Genomic DNA, 20,226 nt, shown 5'->3' with positions numbered 1-20,226 from the left:
CAGTATTCTTTAAAGGTACGTGTATAAACAGTTTTAATTTTGAGTGGAATACAATAAGCGCAGGGCTGTTGTTTGAGTTTTGTCCAACCTGTGAAAGAAGGACAAGTTCTGAAGTGACTGCTATACTTGCACTGAGAAAGATGGTGGGACTGTTAAGATGGGAATGTAATGACTGGGAATTATTCACCATCAGAGTGCCCTCCTGCTGTTAATGCGTGTAATACATCAATCTGCAGGTTGTATATATGCACAAATAAACCATGTATCATAGAGATACCACAGTCCCTGCTGTACCTCATTCTGAGGAAACCAAACCCTGGGTACTTGCATGAAACCCCTGGAATCTGGATTAGGGTGGTGTGCAGCAGTATTCCATCCCTCCTAATCACAGCACAACCTTCTCCCTGCAAACATTTTTAAACCATTCATTTCTAGCCCTAGAGCTGATCAGAAAAACACAGTCTGGTATATGTCTGTGCCTTTAACAGCATGTTAATTGGCTGAGCATTTCACAGCCTGTAGAGATAAACACTATCATCTTCTAATTTTTATAGATCAAGCTGATGATAAGAGAACAGGAATGAGACTAGTTAAATAAAAGTGGCACCTGTTGCTACCTAATGGCCCCAAACAATGAAACTAATTTCTGCGCCACAAGTTCTTGCTGCTGCAGCTACACTCTTGAGTTTGCATCATGTGCATCCTGACCTGTTGCATGTTTACTCAGAAGTAAGTGCCACTGACCAAGCCTACGTTGAGAAGAGTGCCAAAATGCATTCTTCCTCGCATATTCTTGACATGCAGCAATCTGGAAGGTTGCCTTCTTCTAAATGAATCGAAGCAAGCCAAATGGAGGTGGATAAAAAGAACTAATTAAAGAATTGTGAGCAAGGGATCACTCTTTCTTAAAATTTAATGGGGAAGAAATGAAATATGCAGAGGCCCCATTCCCTCCCAATGAGGAATGCAGCTGAACATGATGAATATTTCATGATTACTTCATGTCAAATGTGCAAAGACAGGAATTGAGCCCAGCATCTTCTTCAGTCCACTTTGCTAAAGGGTTCAGAAAAGTGAAGCGGAAACAGAAAACTGCTGCATGGTGTGTTAAGACCAATTCTACTACAAGGGGGGAGAGAGAGAGAGAGAGAGAGAGAGAGAGAGAGAGAGAGAGAGAGAGAAGACACTACTGCCACTAGCAGAGTAATCAGTTGATCAGTGTTTCATGATGTACGTGTCCTGACAGTGGCATGGAGAATCCAGTGGGCTTGGTTGTAGGTAGGATACAGCTCAATGCACATTTATGGAAAGTAACGAAGCACGCCTAACAGGGACATATGCAGCCTGGCCAGGGTGGAAGCCAGGAGGGGGCATAGTTGGGTATGTTGTTTCCACAATTGCCCCTGCTCTTTCAGGACCCCACAATGATTATGGCCAACAGCAATAATAGTGTGTGCTCTACCATGCTTCCTATGGGTCCAGTGTAGGCTTCTGCAGCAGCAAAGCCCCCTCCCCACAAAGTCCAGTGCACACTGGGTTAAGGATCTGCTTATCTTATTGAATTCAGTGAGACTTAACTTCTGGGTAAAATAAGGTTGGGTAGCTAGCTTGGGACAAGAGCCTTGAATGATACCATTATACTGTGCTGTAGTGTTTAGAGTGTTGGACTCTAGGACCAAGGAGATCTAGGTTCAAATTCCCAGTCATCCATCAGGCCTTGAAGGTTGGCCCACCAAACTGTTTTAGGCAAATGACACATAGCTTTCCTGACCTGATATCACATATTAAATCAGGCACATGAAAGTTCAATCCACTGCTCAAATTTTCAAGCCAAGGCTAAAAGGAAGAACCAGGGCTTCCTGTTGTTGCATTGTTGTGTTGGTCTTTTTGAATATGGTACCTTTTTCTGTGGGCTTGCACAGCTTAAAGTAATGGAGGGATAAAAATAGAATGAATAAATCATGCTCAGCATGGATTCATTGAGTTGGTTTGCACAGAATACTAAACCATGGTTTTAATGGTAACCATAGTTAAAGCTGAGGCATCAGTCACTTAAATATTGTTTATTACATCATAGAGCAATTAAAAGCACCAATGATAATAGCTGAGCCTTGGGAGGGTTTGAAAAAAAAGTCACCACCCTTTAGTCACAGTTCTGTAGCTTTCGGGTAGTGGTGGCTCAGTAGGAAATGTATACTTTTTATGCCTTCTATAATTTCCTTTTTAAAGAGGTGGTTACATGTAACGCTAAGCTATGATTAACATTAATGAAGGTTTATGAACCAACTACAAACATTGTTTAATGGGCAACCTTTAAACATAGTTAATAAACAATAGTTACTCTGCTGGGCTAGATTTACACAGAGCACTAAGCCATGGCTTAATAAACCATAGATTAATGGAGCATGGTTTACATCACTATGTGCAAACCATTGTGTGACCTTGGGTGTGTCATAATCTCTCAGGTTCAGCTTTCAATGTAAAAACTGATGAGTAAAATAAATACTGTCATTTAACTCATGAAAAGGGCACCAAAGATTTTTCTTCTTGTGGTTGATGTGTCTATTGTTACTGTCAAGTGAGCAAACACTCATTCTGGATTAATCATGCCGCTCCTGTCCTGTGAAGCTTAATCAGCATCCTGCCCTTTGTTTACCAAAACAAATCATCCTGCATTCTGTAAATTATGATGGACACGCAAAGGAAAAGCTTCACTGTTTCTGTGATTCCAGGGTGTGTGTGTGAGGAAAAATCGTTTATTGAAGAATTAATGAGGAAGAGCAGGGAAGTCCAAAAATAGACTGACCAGAAAGAGCTCCTTGCCAAAGCCAGTAAACAGTATTCTCCTATGCTAAGAAGACAAGAGAATTTTCAAATCAAGTCTCCCATTATGGAATGGCTCTCCAGATAAATATTACATCCCATTATTTTAGTCCTTAGAACTATTTTGCCTTCCGCTTGCTATTTCCTAAGTGCTGCTTACTGATTTTATGCTGTTGGGTGGTTTCATGCTGCTTTTTATTAACTTTGAGCTGGCAGTGCTTTTCTGCATGGATTGTTCTTAGTCCTGTACTTGCATTTTATTGATTTTCAATTGTGAACCGTCCAGAGCACACAGCCGATTGTGTGGTGCAGAAATGCCTAAATAAAACAAAATAAAGGTTGTTTATGAATACATGGAAGAATAGGAACAGACTAGTCATGAATTCAGTTCAGAGGGAGGATCAGGTAAGGGAAGTGGATTAAGATTGCTGGGCTTCAATTGTCAAACTGGGAGATGCTCGTTCAAACGACCTGTTGTCAGCTATCAGGTCAATAGACCTAGCCTCCTTCTTGATAGAGGTGCTGTGCGGTGCTATTTACATCTAGGAGGTGGCTCATAGAAGGCTTGTTGGATAATATCAACCACCTTTTGTCATCTAGCTCAACACATAGCTGTCAACCGTCCCTTATTTGGCGGGAAAGTCCCTTATCTGAGCGCCGTGTCCCGCTGCTGTCCCATATTGATGATGTCCCTTAAATTTCCCGGGTTTCAAAGGAAGCAGCTCCTCTTCCTCCCTCCCTGATGGCCAACTGTGTTGCTTGGCTGTGTTGCTCACCCAATAAGGAGTCTAAGAACGACTGGGGGGTGGAGCTTGCGTGCCTTGTGCCGATCAAATCAGCCGCATTGCCTGGGGACTCGCCTTTGCTCAGTGCTTCCCAGCGGAGAGGTGACTGTGGTTTTCCTTGCTGTATCCCCTTTACTGGGTTGCTGCGCTGTGGGAACCACTGCTTGACGCTTTGTTTGGCTGCTGGCTGGGCTTTCTGCCTTTGGCTCGGAGGGGCTCAGAAGCTGAACATACCTGTGCTCTGAAAATCCCTTATTTTCGAGGCTGCTGGTCCCTTATTTTCAAATCTGTAAGTTGACAGCTATGGCTCAGCATTGTCTACACTAGTGATGGGTAACCAGTTACACCCCCCTGACTCATTTCAAGTGGCCCAGCAGATGCTGTGGCCCCACTCTTGATCTCTGGACCACACTGAGCAAGAGGGAGAAAGAAGTAAGAGAGTTACAAGCTTGGCGGCTCTGCCCTCTTTGGGTTTTGGTTGCACCTACCATTAGCTGGGACGCGGGTGGCGCTGTGGGTAAAACCTCAGCGCCTAGGACTTGCCGATCGTCAGTTCGGCGGTTCGAATCCCCGCGGCGGGGTGCACTCCCTTTGCTCGGTCCCAGCGCCTGCCAACCTAGCAGTTCGAAAGCACCCCCGGGTGCAAGTAGATAAATAGGGACCGCTTACTAGCGGGAAGGTAAACGGCGTTTCCATGTGCTGCGCTGGCTCGCCAGATGCAGCTTGTCACGCTGGCCACGTGACCCGGAAATGTCTTCGGACAGCACTGGCCCCCGGCCTCTTAAGCGAGATGGGCGCACAACCCCAGAGTCGGACACGACTGGCCCGTACGGGCAGGGGTACCTTTACCGTACCATTAGCTGTGTAGCAGGAACCCCCCACACCCCAATCATTGTAGCAGGAACCCCCCACCCCACCCCAATCATTCTGTTTGTACAAACTTCACACACACTCACACACTACATACGCCACATTTCTGTTATAAATTCATAGAAAATCAACCATACATCGGATTTGCACTGTTCCATTTTATTTTACTCCATGTGACAAGGACTATCAAAGGGGGGGGTGGCTTGGTTCTGGTCAGCCATAATCCCTTCAGCATACCAGCACATCCACAGGAGCCCTGCCCAGTTGCTATGTCAGTCCTGATAATCCCAGACAGAAGACAATCATAATGACAAAGAACTTGCATATGGTAGTGGATTCAGCACGGACTGAAACAAAGGACAATAATCAGATCTTCCCTCTGGGGGCAGGAAACTGCAAACTCCCCTTTGTCTCCTGGAAGTGACTCATGGGCAAGGGGAAAGCCAGGTGACTGGACACTCAGGTTACCACCACAACTCCTCCCTCAACCCCTCCTTTCTGTAATGTATGCATGATGTCAACCCTTTCTGTAATGTATGCATGATATTTCTGGGGGTGGGCTTGACCTAGAGGAGGGGAATTTCAAAAGTTTTTATAAGGTCTTGCAGGCCATTGTTCTGGGTCTTTTCCTCTCTCTTGCAAGTGAAGGGAATACCCTGTTGCAACAGTTCAATAAAGGCCAAGCCTACAGGCTGCTGTTTTGCTCCAAGTTATCCTGGTTGGTGTCTTTACTTTTTGTCCAAGGGAGCCCTCAGATTTTTCCGTTAACAGTTGCAAGCCTCCCCGCCCTATAGACTTGTCCTGTGGGTAAATGGGTGCGGAAAGATCTTCACTATGACTGGCAGACGCTCTCCATAGCTTCAGAAAGAAGTCTTTCCCAACCCTACCGAGAAATATCAGGATTTGAACCTGGGGCCTTCGGCATTTAAAGTAGGTGCTCTATCTCTGAGCTACAGCCTTCCCTCTCAATACAAGTAGCAGCTTCAGATGAGTAAGTTTTGTTGAGACCATGACGAGGAGGGAGAGTTAAGGTCCCTTTCCCTTTCTCAGGCCATGATCCTGATCAGAGGTCCTCTTGGCAGCTCCCCCCCCCCCCACCCAGTGCAACTCATTTACTGTAACATGGAGTGTGGCTGTAAGTGTAAAATACTTTGTACTGTACACTCTAAAGCAGTTGCTTTCACTTGTTTACCTATTTCTAAAGCATCAGCAAAATAACATAGATTTACCTTATTACAGGAAATGAGCAATGGGATGGGAATGTTGCAAGGCAACAGATGCCAAAAAAATGTGAACTGAGGATATAGTTCACTTCTGTAAACATTGCTGCTGTTAAACTCTTAACTGGTTGCTTTCAAGCACCAGAGAGATGCCAAAATGCTGTTAATGATTATTAACTTCTTGATTGTCATGAATGTACTTAAGCAGACTGCCACATGATGATACGATCAAGCTGAAACAGGAGGCTTACTGAAGATAAGGTGTGAGAGTTTCACATACAAAGGGTATTTGACACCTATGATTTAATAGGTATCCATTTATGCTTGTTTAACCCTTTTCTGTGCTCAGTGACTGGCATAATGCACCACTTCCAAACACCATGAGGACTACACACTCTACTCTGAACACACACAACAGGAACCTTTTTCAGTGTACATCCCCCTCCATGGCCTACTGTCCCCCCTTTTCACATGGAGCTAAGCTCTTTGCATGGGACATTTCTGCCATGGATGGCTGTAAATGTTAAGTTTATATGTGTTGAAAACTCTTATTGCAGAATTATTAAGGAACGCCAATATTATTCATTATTTAACCCAGCCTTCATCAAAGGAGCTCAGGATGGCATACATGGTTCTCCCCTTTTTACCCTCACAACAACCTGGTAATCCAGGAGTATCCCATACAGGGCAACATGAAAAGGTACTGAATTGAAAAAGAAGCAGATTTTTTTATTCACAGGAAGAATTGGGAGCAGAGTGTGTGCTCTTGATTCTTCATTACAGCTGTTGCTTGAAGTTTCCCACAGCTAGGGACATAAATGACATCAGGCTCAGGAAAAGGTTGCTGTGTCCTAACGAAACCTCTGTTGTAATGTAAGGTAGGTTGGGACATAATCCACCCTGTAAATTTTCTGGTTGTGTGGGGATCTGAATCCAAGCCTCCCCAGTCTAAGTCCACAGCAGTGACTCTGAAGCTTCAAGTGATCAGAGTAGGATATGCTGTTTGCAACTAATGAATTGTGCAATCCTCTCCTGTATCTCTAACCTGTGCATGTTTTCATAGATGCCCGTCCTAGAGTTCAATGGGATTTAATCCCAAGTAAGTATACATAGGATTTCAGCCTTCAGTGATATCTGGATGCTAACCACTCTTAATGCACAACATGCGGCTGTGTTTGAAGCAATAAATTTGTTTATTCTTTTGATGCATGAGCATCAAATAATCCTTGTAAGCATTTCTTCTGCCTAGTATTATCACTTTAAAAAACAACAGTGCCTTTGATAACAGCTTGATGCACATAAATTGAGCAGGAGATAAAGTAATGTTAGGCTGTTGTCAACAGGAGGGGGACTGGGAGGAGAGTGGAAGTGGCACTCCTACTGCCTTTCTGAAATCATCAACTCTCCTCCTTTCTTCTACAAAGCATTTGGGGACTCATCAAAGTTTAACTAGACTGGTGCCATATGGTACATGTTAAGGACCTTCTTTCATACTCCCTATTCCTGACCCACATTTAGTGAACTGTGCCCACTCCCTTAGTCTTTGTCCTGTCCCTTTATCAACTCTATTTTTGTGTGCACTGCACCAGCCACACCACCTAACAGAAAACAAACAATGTCAATATATTTTTATTAATTGGCACAATAATGTTATCTTTCTGCAGGGCTGGTTAGTAGCAATAGTAAATTATCAAAAAAACCCCACATTTATTTGTGTTTAGTTTTCTATTACACACACAATTTTTTTTATTAATGAACATAAATTTTCTTCTCTGCAGCAGTCTGCAGCTCACAATTATTACAGCAGCATAAGTCAAATCATATTTATCATTTGGGATACACTTTACATAGTTCATTGCTTTCTTCCGGCAGGGATGCTTCCTGTGCCATCACTTAAGTTTATCTCCATGCCAAGAAAAGCTTCACCAGCTAAATTTCGGCATGTCATGCTGCTATTGAAAGCACAGGACAAGGGCCAAGTCACACTATGTATTAGCCTCTGTTATGGTGGCTGTGAGCCCTAGATTAGCAGATCTTAGCACATGTAATTTTAAAAAACAATAATAACAATTATTACCAAACAGCAATAACAATCAGGAAAGCAACATAAATGCCTCAGGACCAGAGGATAGTAGAGTCATTTGTAAAGGAGTGTTAGACCTGTCAAGAAGCAATGGAGTAACATAATTAAAAATAAGTGTGTGGCAACAATTTTAACTGATCACTCCCTTGCGTGTTTGTGATTCAAATACTGATGATGCAAGCTTTGCAGTCTCTTCAGATGTTGCAGCCTAGGTTGCCAGAAGAAAAGACAGACTGTGAAGCAAGACTGGTGTGTGTCCTGCAGAGAACTGTAGACTGAGTGGTTCTGAACTAAGAATAATCTACAGCAGAGGTAGAGCAGCTGCAACGAAGATGTTGGAATCTAACTCTAATCAGTTCCAGGCCACATGGCCAATGGCCCAGCAGCATCTGCAACACCCAGGCTCCCTGCCCTTGATCTGCAGTATTCTAAGAAAAACAAACAAACACAAAAAGTAACAGACATACATGAATAGTTTCAAACATATTTTCATAAACCTCTTTTCTTGGACTTCCCCATACCCCCCCTCTCTGCATCCCAATGTCCATAATTCAACTTGTAAAACCAATAAAAATTTTATAAAAAAAAAAAAATGATCTGCAGTATTCTATGGAGCTGTGATAACATAAAAAGGAACAAAGTTTAAAAAACTTAAGGGATATTATATAATAGCAAGATGAGCCACGTTCCTGCAAGATATAGTTGCAGTGATCGCTCTTGTATGGTCAGTGCTATCCCAAATGAGCCAGCAGGATTCGTATAAATAACAGTAATCCTTAGGGCTTATCCACATTTACCTTTCCTCCGCTCTTTCCAGGCATGGTCTTCGCTTTAAAGCTCCATCTCTGAGCACCTTTATTTTCCTTTTCCTTTTCTTTTTTTGCTTTGGACCTTTCCCCGTGAAAACCCACTATTTGGCACTCAATCAACACCCCACATAAAACCCACATCTGTGTTTGCGCCGATTGAGCGCTAAACAGCGGGTTTTAGTGGGGAAAGCTCCAGGGCAAAAGCAGCAGAAAAGAGAAACACCACAACCACCTACACACACACTTGGGACACTGAGCTTTACGGCTCAGACCCTTGCCTAGAAAGAACAGGGTAAATAAGTTTGGATAAGCCCTTAGTGATTTCAGTCAGTGCCGCGAGAGCCTAACCCGGTGGCGCCAGACTGCTAGAGGACACAAAACAGGTAGAGTGAATTCTACGCTGTTAATTGTTACCAATGCAACCAATGTGCAAGTTTTCCGCGTCGCACAGAATTCCTCACCAGGCGATGCCCACGGACAAGTCGCATGTAGGCATTCAAGCCCGTATTAACGCCCTATATGTCTACATAGCTGTCAACGTTTCCATTTTAAAGGGAAATTCCCTAATTCCGAATAGGATTCCTCGTAAGAAAAGGGAAAAGTTGACAGCTATGTATGTCTAGGAGAGGGAGAAGCCTTGCTGCATCGCAGAAGCTGCAGGGTGGTCCCCTTAAGCTGGGCGCGAGTTGTTGGGCAGGTTCGCGCACGCGCGGTTTCTGTTTGCCCTGCCCCTCCCGCCCTCTCCCTCTACCTCTGTACCCGGCGCCCCTTTCTCTTTCGCTTTCAGTGACGCCCCGCCCTTCGACCCCTCCGTCGAATGCGCCCGAGGGTCGCGCTTTCCTGCGTCTCGTTGGTCGCCTGAGCCTTCGCGGACGCCGTTGTCAGCTGACCTGACTAGGAACGGCTCCAGGCACGAAACTCGGAATACAGGCTTTTTGGGTGGCCGGGCGCCGCCATGGCTCCGGACCCCTGGTAAATGGGTGTGTGTGAGGGGGGGCGGGGCAGGTTGAAGCCGTGGAGCGTTTCCCTTCGGGGCTGCTGCCTTTGACCCAAGGGGTGGAAGGGGGGGGGGCTTCACTCTGGGCCTGATATCGGCCAGAGAAGGGCAGGCGCGTCCTGCCCCTTCCACTTAATGCTAACCGGGCGTGGGCAGCCTGAAGGCATAGTGCTGCATACCGCCTCTCACCTTCCGCCTTGTTAAGGCAGGGATGGGGAGAGTTTGACCCTCCAGGTGCTTGTGGTAGCCTCCCCCCCCCCGCACACAATTCCTGTCACCTCAGCCAGCATGGCTAATGGTTAGGGACAGTGGGAGTGGCAGCCCAGAAACGCAGCACCCCTTTCCCCCCTGCAATACAGTACAGTGGTACCTCGGATTACATACGCTTCAGGTTACAGACTCCGCTAACCCAGAAATAGTGCTTCAGGTTAAGAACTTTGCTTCAGGATGAGAACAGAAATTATGCTCCAGTGGTGCGGCAGCAGCAGGAGGCCCCATTAGCTAAAGTGGTGCTTCAGGTTAAGAACAGTTTCAGGTTAAGAACGGACCTCCGGAACGAATTAAGTACTTAACCCGAGGTACCACTGTATGAGGTTTCTCCTCCTCTGTCCTCACCATTCTTGCCTCCTATTTCCTTCCTTTGGAATCAGTTGTGGGGCTACTGCTGTAGAGATGGGAGAATTTTCACAGGTGCAGCTTCTTCCACCTTGGTGCTGTGGCAATAGAAGACAAAAAAGCCTGCACCTAGCGTGGATACAAAGGAAGGGTTGTACTTGGATAGTAGCATAACAGAGAGAATTTACACATGTGTAGCTTTTCCTTGTTTTATTATTATTTTATTTATGATTTTCAGTTTTGTACATTTCAGTAATTTTACAATCATTTCAGCATTGCAAAACTGAACTTCCCTCCACATTAACTTAATTTACTCATTTATTCATCTACTTTAAATATATACTCTTATAAAACTGCAGGTTATTACAATAATCCTGTCAAAGTTCTTATATGTTTACAGTTTATTTGTAAATATTCAATAAACCATTTCCATTCTTTTATAAAAATTTTGTTATCTTGATTTCATATTTTTCCAGTAAATTTCACCATTTAGGCATATTCCATAAGTTTTTGTATCCATTATTCTTTTGCTGCGATGACTTCTTTCCATCTCCCCCCCCCCAGCTTTTCCTTGTTTGATTCCTCCTTTGATACGGCAAGTGCTTAGGTGTAATATAGTTGTACTACTTTGCAACAGAAGGAGACAAGTTTCTCCTCCGTTAAGCACACACACTTTGTAGTAGACTCAATCTGTTTTGGGGATGGGGATTCCCTAACCTGTTTGCCTATTATGAGATATTTAGATAGAATGAATTAAAAAACTAAATATATTATATGTTCCTTGTGCTGGATAAAACACTTCTGGTTAAGACTTTTGCATTGCGCTTGGGATACAAGGCAATGCTCCCCAAGTTTGACAAGGGATTGGAATTCTATTCAAGATAGCTTGCTTTACTTGAACAGGGATTATTACCAGGGCAATAACAATAGCTCAAGTGAGATGCTTTATTTTTTCTTTAGGTTGACTGACTGTATGTTTCCTTCAACCACATATAATTACTGTGAGAGGGGGAAGTTGACCACAGTGTTTGCATGTGAATTCAGTGTAGCACTAAGGAGATTGCTCAGTCAGCACAAGCCTCTCCGCTTGTCTAATGGAACAGTCTTCTTCCCCAGTACATTGTGCACAGTGTTTAAAACTCCCATTGTTCTAGGTGCAGTACTGTGCCTAAGATTTCAGATTAAAACTGCAGAGTGGAAGGAAAGGAGGACCTTTTTCTGCCTCCCCACTTCCAGCTACTCTCTGAAGACTGGAGAAGAGACCCTCTTAAGAATATTAGGGGGTGGGTTGGGGAAGGACTAGACCATGTGAAAAATGAACATAATATTTTAGCTGCTGTTCATTCATTTTCAGCTTTGTTTGTATTCTTATAAAAAAGTGTGCCTAGACATTACATCGTTGTGCCCATAATATAGGTTTAAGGTGCCATTTAGCTCCTAGCTTTCATATCTGTTTCAAACACTGATTGTACATTGTTCCAGGGATTCTTTTGACCCCTGAGCAGATTTGAAAGGTGGGGCCTTGTTGCCCCCTAGGCTCATTTGGAGGAAGGGTGGAATAGAAATAAAATATCTTACCTTGGTGCTGTTTATGAATTGTGACCATGTGCTAAAAATCCTCAGTGGTGTTTTAGCATCCTGTGTCTTGTTACTTGCTAAAACTTGGTGGCAATTAATATATTGGCTTCTCTATAGGATGTTTGTTGGGATAGCTTCCTTAGCTATGCTCTAAATTTGGAGGAATTTTTTTATGTATAAGCTGTCCATATTTGTTTTATTTCTTGTTTCCATCTATAGAGTGCTTTACTACCTAAAATATCTGAAAGCAGTCTACATATACAATATGTTCCACAAACCACATCAAATGATTTGCACCACAAAATACATTTAAAAAATCCATAAACATAATATAAAATCAGAGTGAACTACTAGGCAGTATAATATAAAATTTCAAACAGCACAGCATTTGTGCAGTCATTCATTCAATCTCACTCACCATCCATTTCACACAACCACTACAACCATTTGCTACACCAAACATTACCTCTATCAGTTACTCATACTTTCAACCCACACACAAAAGGTCATTGCCAAGCATACACAATAAGATACACTTCTAATACATGAAGCAGTATTGGACTTGTGTCCCACTCTCACTGAACGATCTAATTACTCATCTCCCACCTCTCCCTGGAGTGAGCCCAGGCTCTCACCCTGGAGGGTATAGAACTATTTCCATCCATGCACTGCCAGCTATGGAATCATAACATGCATGGTGCTGCATAACCTCAGAACCTAACACAGAAACAATCAGCTTGACTTGAAATAGGCATCTTTATGGATCATGGGGCAGTGGTGAAAGATTGAATATTTTGATGAACAATAAGGGCAGAAATGTATGTATATTAGTTAAAATATATTAACTTGTTTTAGGTTGTCGATGTATGAATCCACTTGCCATACTGCCCAAGAGGTTGCTGAAAAAATTCAAGAACGCAATCGATGTCAGAGGAATGGTGAAAGTACAACTAAGGTACTGCATAATTCATGGACCACCTTCCAGCTTTGCTTTACCTTTTCTTACATCTTTTAAAGATCAGCAGCCAGTGTCCTCTTGACTGAGCAAGCTGTGTGCACCTGAAATCTATTGAAAGGTAATCTTGGTAGCTGCCTTATAACACTGGAGCTCCTATCCTTAAAAGACTCATCAGATTCTTTGGGGCTGAGTGCTCTAACAGACCAAGCTTGAAGAGATTAGTAACTAGCTATTTTATTCTGTCCCCACTCCTCCGCATTGGCCTGGATTTGTAAATTATAGTTACCTATTTTAGGTCCTAGTGACAGAGTGAGATAAAAATTGGAATAAATATTTTTGAAACAATAATATTTTGTTTGGTTTTGTAAGGGTGGGATACAGACTATGATATCAGTTGGAAAGAGGGTGCTCTTGATGTAAGATAACCACCCCTGTCTCAGAACATGAACATGGCACTTTGAAACTGTATTGTTGTCAGGTAAAATGAGTGAGCTGGACATTTGCTGCAGTTCTTTTACCTGTTAGTCACGTCATTGCTTTCGGCTGTCCCCTGAGAGAAGGCAACAGCACCAGAACAAACCCAGTGTTGGGACAAAGCAGAGGTTCTCATTTCCATGGTATTATTAATCCTGAAATAGGGAAGCTAAGCCATAGCTGTCAGGTAAAGGCCCAGCTCAGGTCACAAAATATTCAGTAAGCTGGACTGAAATGACTTGCTTCGTGTAAAATTGTAAAATCCTTTACACTTTCAGATGATGGGAGAATCCAGAAGGTATGGTGAGCCCTAATAATTTAGGACTACTTCACATGCAGCATTTGTTTCACAAAGCTGTGTTTCACTTAGTAGATACCTGAAGTATGAAAGAAAGATGCACATCTTGAAATGTGTGTCTGTGACTAGAGCAGTGACCAAGTGCAGATGTGTCAAGGCCACCTATTGTTCCTTTGCGCTCTCCCCATACTGTAGGAACAGTGGTTCATGTTACAAAATACACTGCTCAGTAGACGAATGGTTCCCTGAAGAAAACTTTCCATGTTTGTACGTGAGTAGAATTGCAGTCGCTTGCTCAGTGAGCAGGTAGGAAGCCAGCATTTGAGTCCAGTGCAAACAGGCTTCCAACAATTGCAATATTTATTGCCATAACAACTGATGTTATGGGCTGATGTTGAAAAACATTAAGCAGCTCAGTCATGTTGTCTGTGGCCAGGGAATGTTTTAATGAAGAAAAATGTTCTTTTCCCATGTTTGCCAAGTAGGGGAAATGTCATCAGTGTCTTATTTTTCTGGGATTTTGCCACTTTCATGCGCTTAGACGTTCTTTAAAAAATGTAGTGAGAAAAAATCAAGCATTTCTATTGCCATTCTGAATGAGAGACAAAAGAAAACTTACTCTTATTCCTAGTCCTTCCCCTCCTCATCTCTTTGCTTTGTTGGTAGTTAATACTTAGAGTGAAAGACTGGAAACATTCCTCAGTAAAATGTATACATTTTTTTTAAAATGTGGAAAGCAAATGTAAGTCCACACTGGATGCAAATCTCTCAAGAATGTTTCCCTTATGGATTACAGTAACATAAGAGCACAGTTGGGTGGTTGCACAAGTCCTATAGTTAAAACTGGTCTTGTTTTACAGAAATGAGCTAGTGGATTGTGACTTCAAACTGAAAATTGTTTGTTTTCTTAACCTCTTCCAACCACTTTGCCCTGATGTAGCAAGTCTGTATTCCTAAGAAGCTAAGATTTATATGGAAGTACTGTAAATCCCATTTTAAAAAATCAGTGGGTATTACGTCCAAGTAAACATACTTAGTGTAGGGGCATTAGTGAAATTTGCCATCCACCCCTTTTTTGCTTTTAAATCAAATGTGTACATGAGACAGGGCTAATGTTTCCATTGTTGTGCTACAATATAGTGGATGGTCGTGGGAGCTGCTAGTTCTCAAGGAATTGTCACCTGGGAAAGGTCCTGTGAGTGGATGGTATTGCTTCATTACCTTGGATTAAAGTGACATGAAATTCTGGGGAGTTCCTGGACTTTAACAGGGTTAGCTGTCAGCTTATGTCACCTTAGCAATACTTGCTGCTCTTTGATTTTCAGTAGATTGCCTCAAAAGTGCGCTTGAGATTCTGACCAGAATGAAGTCCTTGATGAATGCTTAGCACCACATTCCCCACAAATTACCAGTTCCCTGTGGATGGATGTAGTGTAGCCCTCTTCTGGTCATTCTCTGTTCCCAAGATGCTTGGCATTCTTTACCAGGCTGGCAATGCAGGGTCTACTGCGGCTCCTTGGCACTATAGTATTGTAACAAGGGCCGACTGTTGCTCTTTGATTAAAATGGATAGGGTTTCTTGCTGGATCCTAAGGGTGGGGGGAATGATCTAACTTGAGTGGTCTTTTCCAAGCCTGTTGTGTATAGCTGGCTTCCTTTTTCATGAATGTCTTGCTTTTTGAAAGCTGTAGAAGGCATTGGTTCACAAAAGCAGTAGTTTAACTGGAAATCAGTGGGGCCAAAAACAACTCAGATACATGAGTAAGTTTGTAAGTGCACCTTCCGGTTAACTGTCTGGAGTTCTAATAGGATTTTTTAAAAAAACTATCCTACATAGGTAACTCTTCTCTACTTTGATGGGGTAATAATGAGCTATACTCTGTTTTTATTTGCTTATTTCTGTGTGTTTCTGGATGGTCTCATCTGCAAATTCAATGCAGCACTGATGAGGTGATCTCACTTATTTCCCTTTTGCTCTTGTCTCCTTTCAGCTCAATGTTTCCATCAGGTCACTGTTGCAAAACCTCAAAGAAAAGACCGAGCGTCTGAAGGACCTCTTGCTTCACTCTGTATCAACACGTCAGATGTATCCATGTAAACAGCTGTATACCAGGAAGGCCAGTGAGACAAGAGTGGGTCAGCATTCTGTTTTGGAAAAGGAACGAGACCGTTAAATTATATATGTGTGTTTAGAAAATCCCCAACAACTTGGGAAAAACCCAGGTACAAAAGAAATGTTTGCAGTCTTCATTTTATTTCCAGGGTTTGTTCTGTATGTGCAAGCACTTCTTCAAGGCACTCCTAACTAAATGGGCTGCAGCAAATGTTGTGTCAGATCCAACTGGAGCCCACTTTACACACGCAACTGAATGGGCTGTGTAAAGCTGTGCCCATGTGGTTTTATTAGAAGTCGATGCTCACTTAGGTAGTTGCATGTGTGAGTCTGAATTCTGCTATAAGTAGTTGCACAGTTATGACTTTTGCCACCTTGCTGTTTGTTTTTAAAACGTTCCATGTGTCTTATAGACTTATAAAATGAGGTAAATGTTGTAAAGTACTTTTTACACATGGAAAAGTGTTATAAAAATGATAGTAGTCTGTCGTCAGTTCTCTGCCTAGGACAAGATAACCTCATATCCTTATTTAGTCATAATAGAACTTAGATATTTTTTAACTCTGGCCTCTCCAGTATAGATCTAGTATGGTTTTTCCTGTATTGATAGGTACGCATGTGGTTCTTCCTGACTGGATAAAGAAGTCATAACTTACTTGATTTGTGATTTAATACCAAAAGTATGAGGTCTAGATGTTCAGTCATTTGTTTCTGGCAATCAACCTTAACCCAGTTCCTGCAGAACACAACTTGAAGGGGACAGGCGGCAGAACTTAGTGGATGACCTCCTCACGCGACATCGTCATCTTCAGGCATCTTTCAAAAATGAGGGGACAGAACCGGATGTGATAAGGTACAGTTATAAATGAGAAATGCATGAGAGTAGCTCTCTCTTGAGCTATGAAGCACCAGTGTACCTGTACCCCAGGAATCATCCTGATGACTGGTCATATTGGCTGGGGCCTGTTGGGAGTCCAACAATATCTGGAGGGCCACAGGTTCCCTGCCTCTGCTGTACCTTATTTTCACACAGACCCCTCCTGTTTTGTGTGTGATCAGTTATGCTCCCCTTCAGGATATTGTTTTTCATGTATTCTCTGAGTACCTTGACCAGGTACCCAGACTTGATGGAGCATCTGCACTCAGAATCAAATAAAAAAAATGGAGCTGAAGGTTGCATCAAAGCCAGTCATGCTAAAAGGCTGAGTGTCTTAAGTGGTTCAGAGCCAAGGTCAAGCCAAAGCAGACTTTAACAGAGATGGGCTCAGAAGCCACGCAAGACTAAACTTCACATCACAATGGCCACAGAAAGCAAGCGTGTATTGGAATTTAAGAGTCATATGGTGTCAGGGATGGATGAGGGAGATAAATGAGAAATAAAGAGATAGTTGCACATAGTTTGTCTAGGCAGGGTGGTTTTGTGTCCTTAGGGCACAAGCCAGGAAAACTGGCCAATCAAAAGAAAGGCAGTTATGTGGTCCAGAGCTACAGGGGGATCTATGGAGTGGAATTTCCCAGCAGTGCATACCTTGTCCTTGCAGTGTTGCTCTGGACTGTGAATAAGGGAACTATAGAGATCTATGCCTTAAGAAAACCAGTCACACTACAAAATTTGGAAGGAGAAGCGTGGTGGTACATAGTATTGGTCTTGCAAATTGGTTCAAGATGTGCTTTTTACATTACATTGATGCATCTTTTAGTAATATTTAATGATTATATGCTAACATTAATGATGATATCCTGATTAATTTCCCACTTGTCCTAAGCTAAAGGGAAAAAAGAAGCAACATAAATTTTGAAAATGATTCCAGCTGCTGGTTGGGTTTTGATGATCTATCCCATTCTCTTTTTATATCTTCTATACAGAAGCTTGAAATAGTTAAAGCATATATGTATCACCCAAGACATTTCAGGTGGAGGAAATGTGTTTTGGATTGCCTGTGTTGTTGAAAGAGGAAACTCTGGAAGAATGTCTAATCGATTAATTGTTTTTCTGGCCTTGTAATCCCTTGGCAAGCAGTGCAAATCCTTCCAGCTCTCCTGTGTGCTGGATTTTGTATTTAGCTAGTTTAACTCAGCATGAGAAATCAGTCGGGCAGTGCTTTCCATGTTGATGGATTATCTGAGTTGAGTCGTCGTTTATTTCATGCTCCAGCAACAGCATAAAGTGAGCCTATGCCAGTGTTTCCCAACCGGTGTTCCGCGGCACACGAGTGTGCCGTGAGACGTTGCCTCGTGTGCCGCGAGATGCCTGGAGGGAGGCGGGCGAGTCGGGCGGCGAGAGGCGGGGCGGCGGCGGCGAGGAGAGGCCGCGCCTCCTGCTGCTGCCTGGCGCTCCTCCTCGCAGCCGGCAGCGCTGCCTGGGCGCCTCCGCGCGACTCTGCCTCGCTGGGTTTGGTCTCCCAGCAGAGACGGGTCACACGCGCACCTCCCTCCCTCCCTCAGCCTGCGCGGAGGGAGAGCCAGAGAGAGGCATCGCTCCTGCGCGGCGGGAGAGGGAGCAGCCGGAGCGATGCCCCAAACGAGCTGAATTCCGAGCGAGGGACTGAGGGGGGAGGGAAAAAACTTTCACTTTCGTGCGTCCCTCCCGGCGTGACGCTGCGCGCTGACGTCACGGGGCGGGGCTTTAATGGTGGTGTGCCGCGAGATTTTTTTTCAGTAAACAGGTGTGCCGTTGCCCAAAAAAGTTTGGGAAACACTGGCCTATGCAACATTGTCTTGGGAATTTCAGTACTACTGAATTGCCACCAGGAGGAGCATGCAACTGTTGCTTCCTCCATCCCTGAACCCACAAATACAAATTGCAGCGTAAACAAGATTCCTCTTACATTTCAAGTTTTTTATAATTTCCTTTCCTATCCTCATCTTTCTGAAACAAAAATAAATGAAATATTGGGGACGTTAGTGTGCCAAAAAAAGGTGGATGGCGGTTAGAAACTGCTAGTGCTGGAATTATTGTTGGCTATGGAAATTTCTGTGGATTTCTCTTGGCCAGCCAAGAATCTCCAAAGTTGTAACTCTTAGCTTTGCATGTGTATTTTAAAAGAAAATGTATTCCAACTTGAACCTGATAGTTAGATCTTTCCAATCTGGCTGTAGTTGCTGTTGAGCTATGGCTCCTCCCTTAGGGGTCTATAATTATTGCTATTTTTTCCCTTAGAAAAGCCCAACCATTCTATATTACAAGCCAAATTCTATTTCATCATGCCCATGCATATTTCTATTTTCATATTTTCCTTTCAGAATTTAGAAGTTGTGTGATGTGGGTGTGGTTGGATATAGTGGGGTCATGACAGTTTGGTCTGACTGTGAGTAGGCATTTTGTTTCTCTCTTCCTGTTCCTATATGCAGACATCACTTTTCTTTTATCTGATCCATCCTTAAAGTACACCCCACGTTTTCAGGAGCTTTTTTCGCACTTCTCCCTCCACCCCCCCCGTCCTATCCCGTAGTCATCCCCTTCATTAACCTTCTTGCATCAGTGATCACATGTCTTATTGTCCTCATGGTGTGCAATTGTGAAAGCATTCTCAAAATTAATCTCCGTTTACGTTTGGTCACCATTCGGTGAGTTTACATCCTTTGAAATCTGCTTTAATGCGAGTGCTCTTGGTGTGGTACAGTGGCCTTAGTACTTCTAATTCTTATTTTAAGTGACAACCTGGGCCACGATACAGATCAAGGCATTGCTTTATGAGGCACCCAAGTAGCTTACCTTCCGGCATTGTCAGACTTAATTAGGACACAGTTCTCAGTATCCGAAAGGGTTGTGCCATTTGCATAGCTGCTTCAATGCAGTTATTTCTCCCGACCCAAACCATTTTGTTCAGTTGCCTTTAAATTAACCATGCAATATCCGAATGTGAAGAAGACTTGTGTATCTAACACGTAGAATGCCAATTTCATGAACCATCCTAGAGATGTCATTAGGGGCAAAGCTGAGGTCCAGGAAATTGTGAGATATTAAACTTAATACTTTCCTTGCGTCCAAGGAGACGGTGATCCCTTTGCTGGACTCCTAATCAGAGAATCTATTAAATGGATGAAGTTGTAATGAAATGGAGGTTGATATCCTGTGACAGAGTAGAAGGCAAAAAGAGCAAACCCACCCACTTCCTGCGAAACTAATAATGCAGCTTTTGCTAATGCTGAGAGTGAACCTGTATGGTAGGGCATTTATAATGCAGTTTGAGAAAAGTCCCTATCTCTAGCTTTCAGTAGCTGCAGTTGTGGGAGGTGTCACTGGAAGTATGGAGAGTGTATTGCTACCCTGGTAAAAGGAAATAAAATGAAGAGGGCGATGAAATGATGCATGTCACCTGTAGGAAGCTAGCATCTTCCTAAACTGAAAACCCGAACTAATGCTAGCCACAGTCGTGATTAAAACCATCTGCATGGGAGCTTCCTTCTTCTTACACAGCTAGCATAGAACTGTAGAAATGTCTTCCACCCTTGGACCCTGGCCAGACCCCAAGCTGAGCGTCTTTCAGCAGGCTTCCTTGTAGCTGGCTTTTGACTGGCTTCAGGTAGAGCGCTTAATATTTGTATCATGTATTTTGAATTACCTATTGTGTGTGTGCTTGTACATATACTAAATGTTGCA

General features: G+C 43.2%; 1 protein-coding gene across 1 annotated transcript in view; it reads left to right on the top strand.

The window, feature by feature from the left end:
- Window positions 1-9,383: 9,383 nt before the first annotated feature.
- STX8 (syntaxin 8) overlaps window positions 9,384-20,226 on the top strand; it is an 80,021-nt gene continuing 69,178 nt past the window's right edge. Inside the window, exons 1-4 of the mRNA XM_081184500.1 lie at window positions 9,384-9,562; window positions 12,636-12,735; window positions 15,502-15,596; window positions 16,366-16,476. Coding sequence (XP_081040626.1) covers window positions 9,546-9,562; window positions 12,636-12,735; window positions 15,502-15,596; window positions 16,366-16,476 — 323 coding nt within the window. The 5' untranslated portion in view covers window positions 9,384-9,545. The remainder of the gene's footprint in view (window positions 9,563-12,635; window positions 12,736-15,501; window positions 15,597-16,365; window positions 16,477-20,226) is intronic.

Source organism: Podarcis bocagei, assembly GCF_964188305.1.
Source record: "Podarcis bocagei genome assembly, chromosome: 2".
NCBI classification, from domain to species: domain Eukaryota; kingdom Metazoa; phylum Chordata; class Lepidosauria; order Squamata; family Lacertidae; genus Podarcis; species Podarcis bocagei.
Note: the sequence above shows the minus strand (reverse complement) of the source record. Positions and strands in the feature narration are given on the sequence as shown.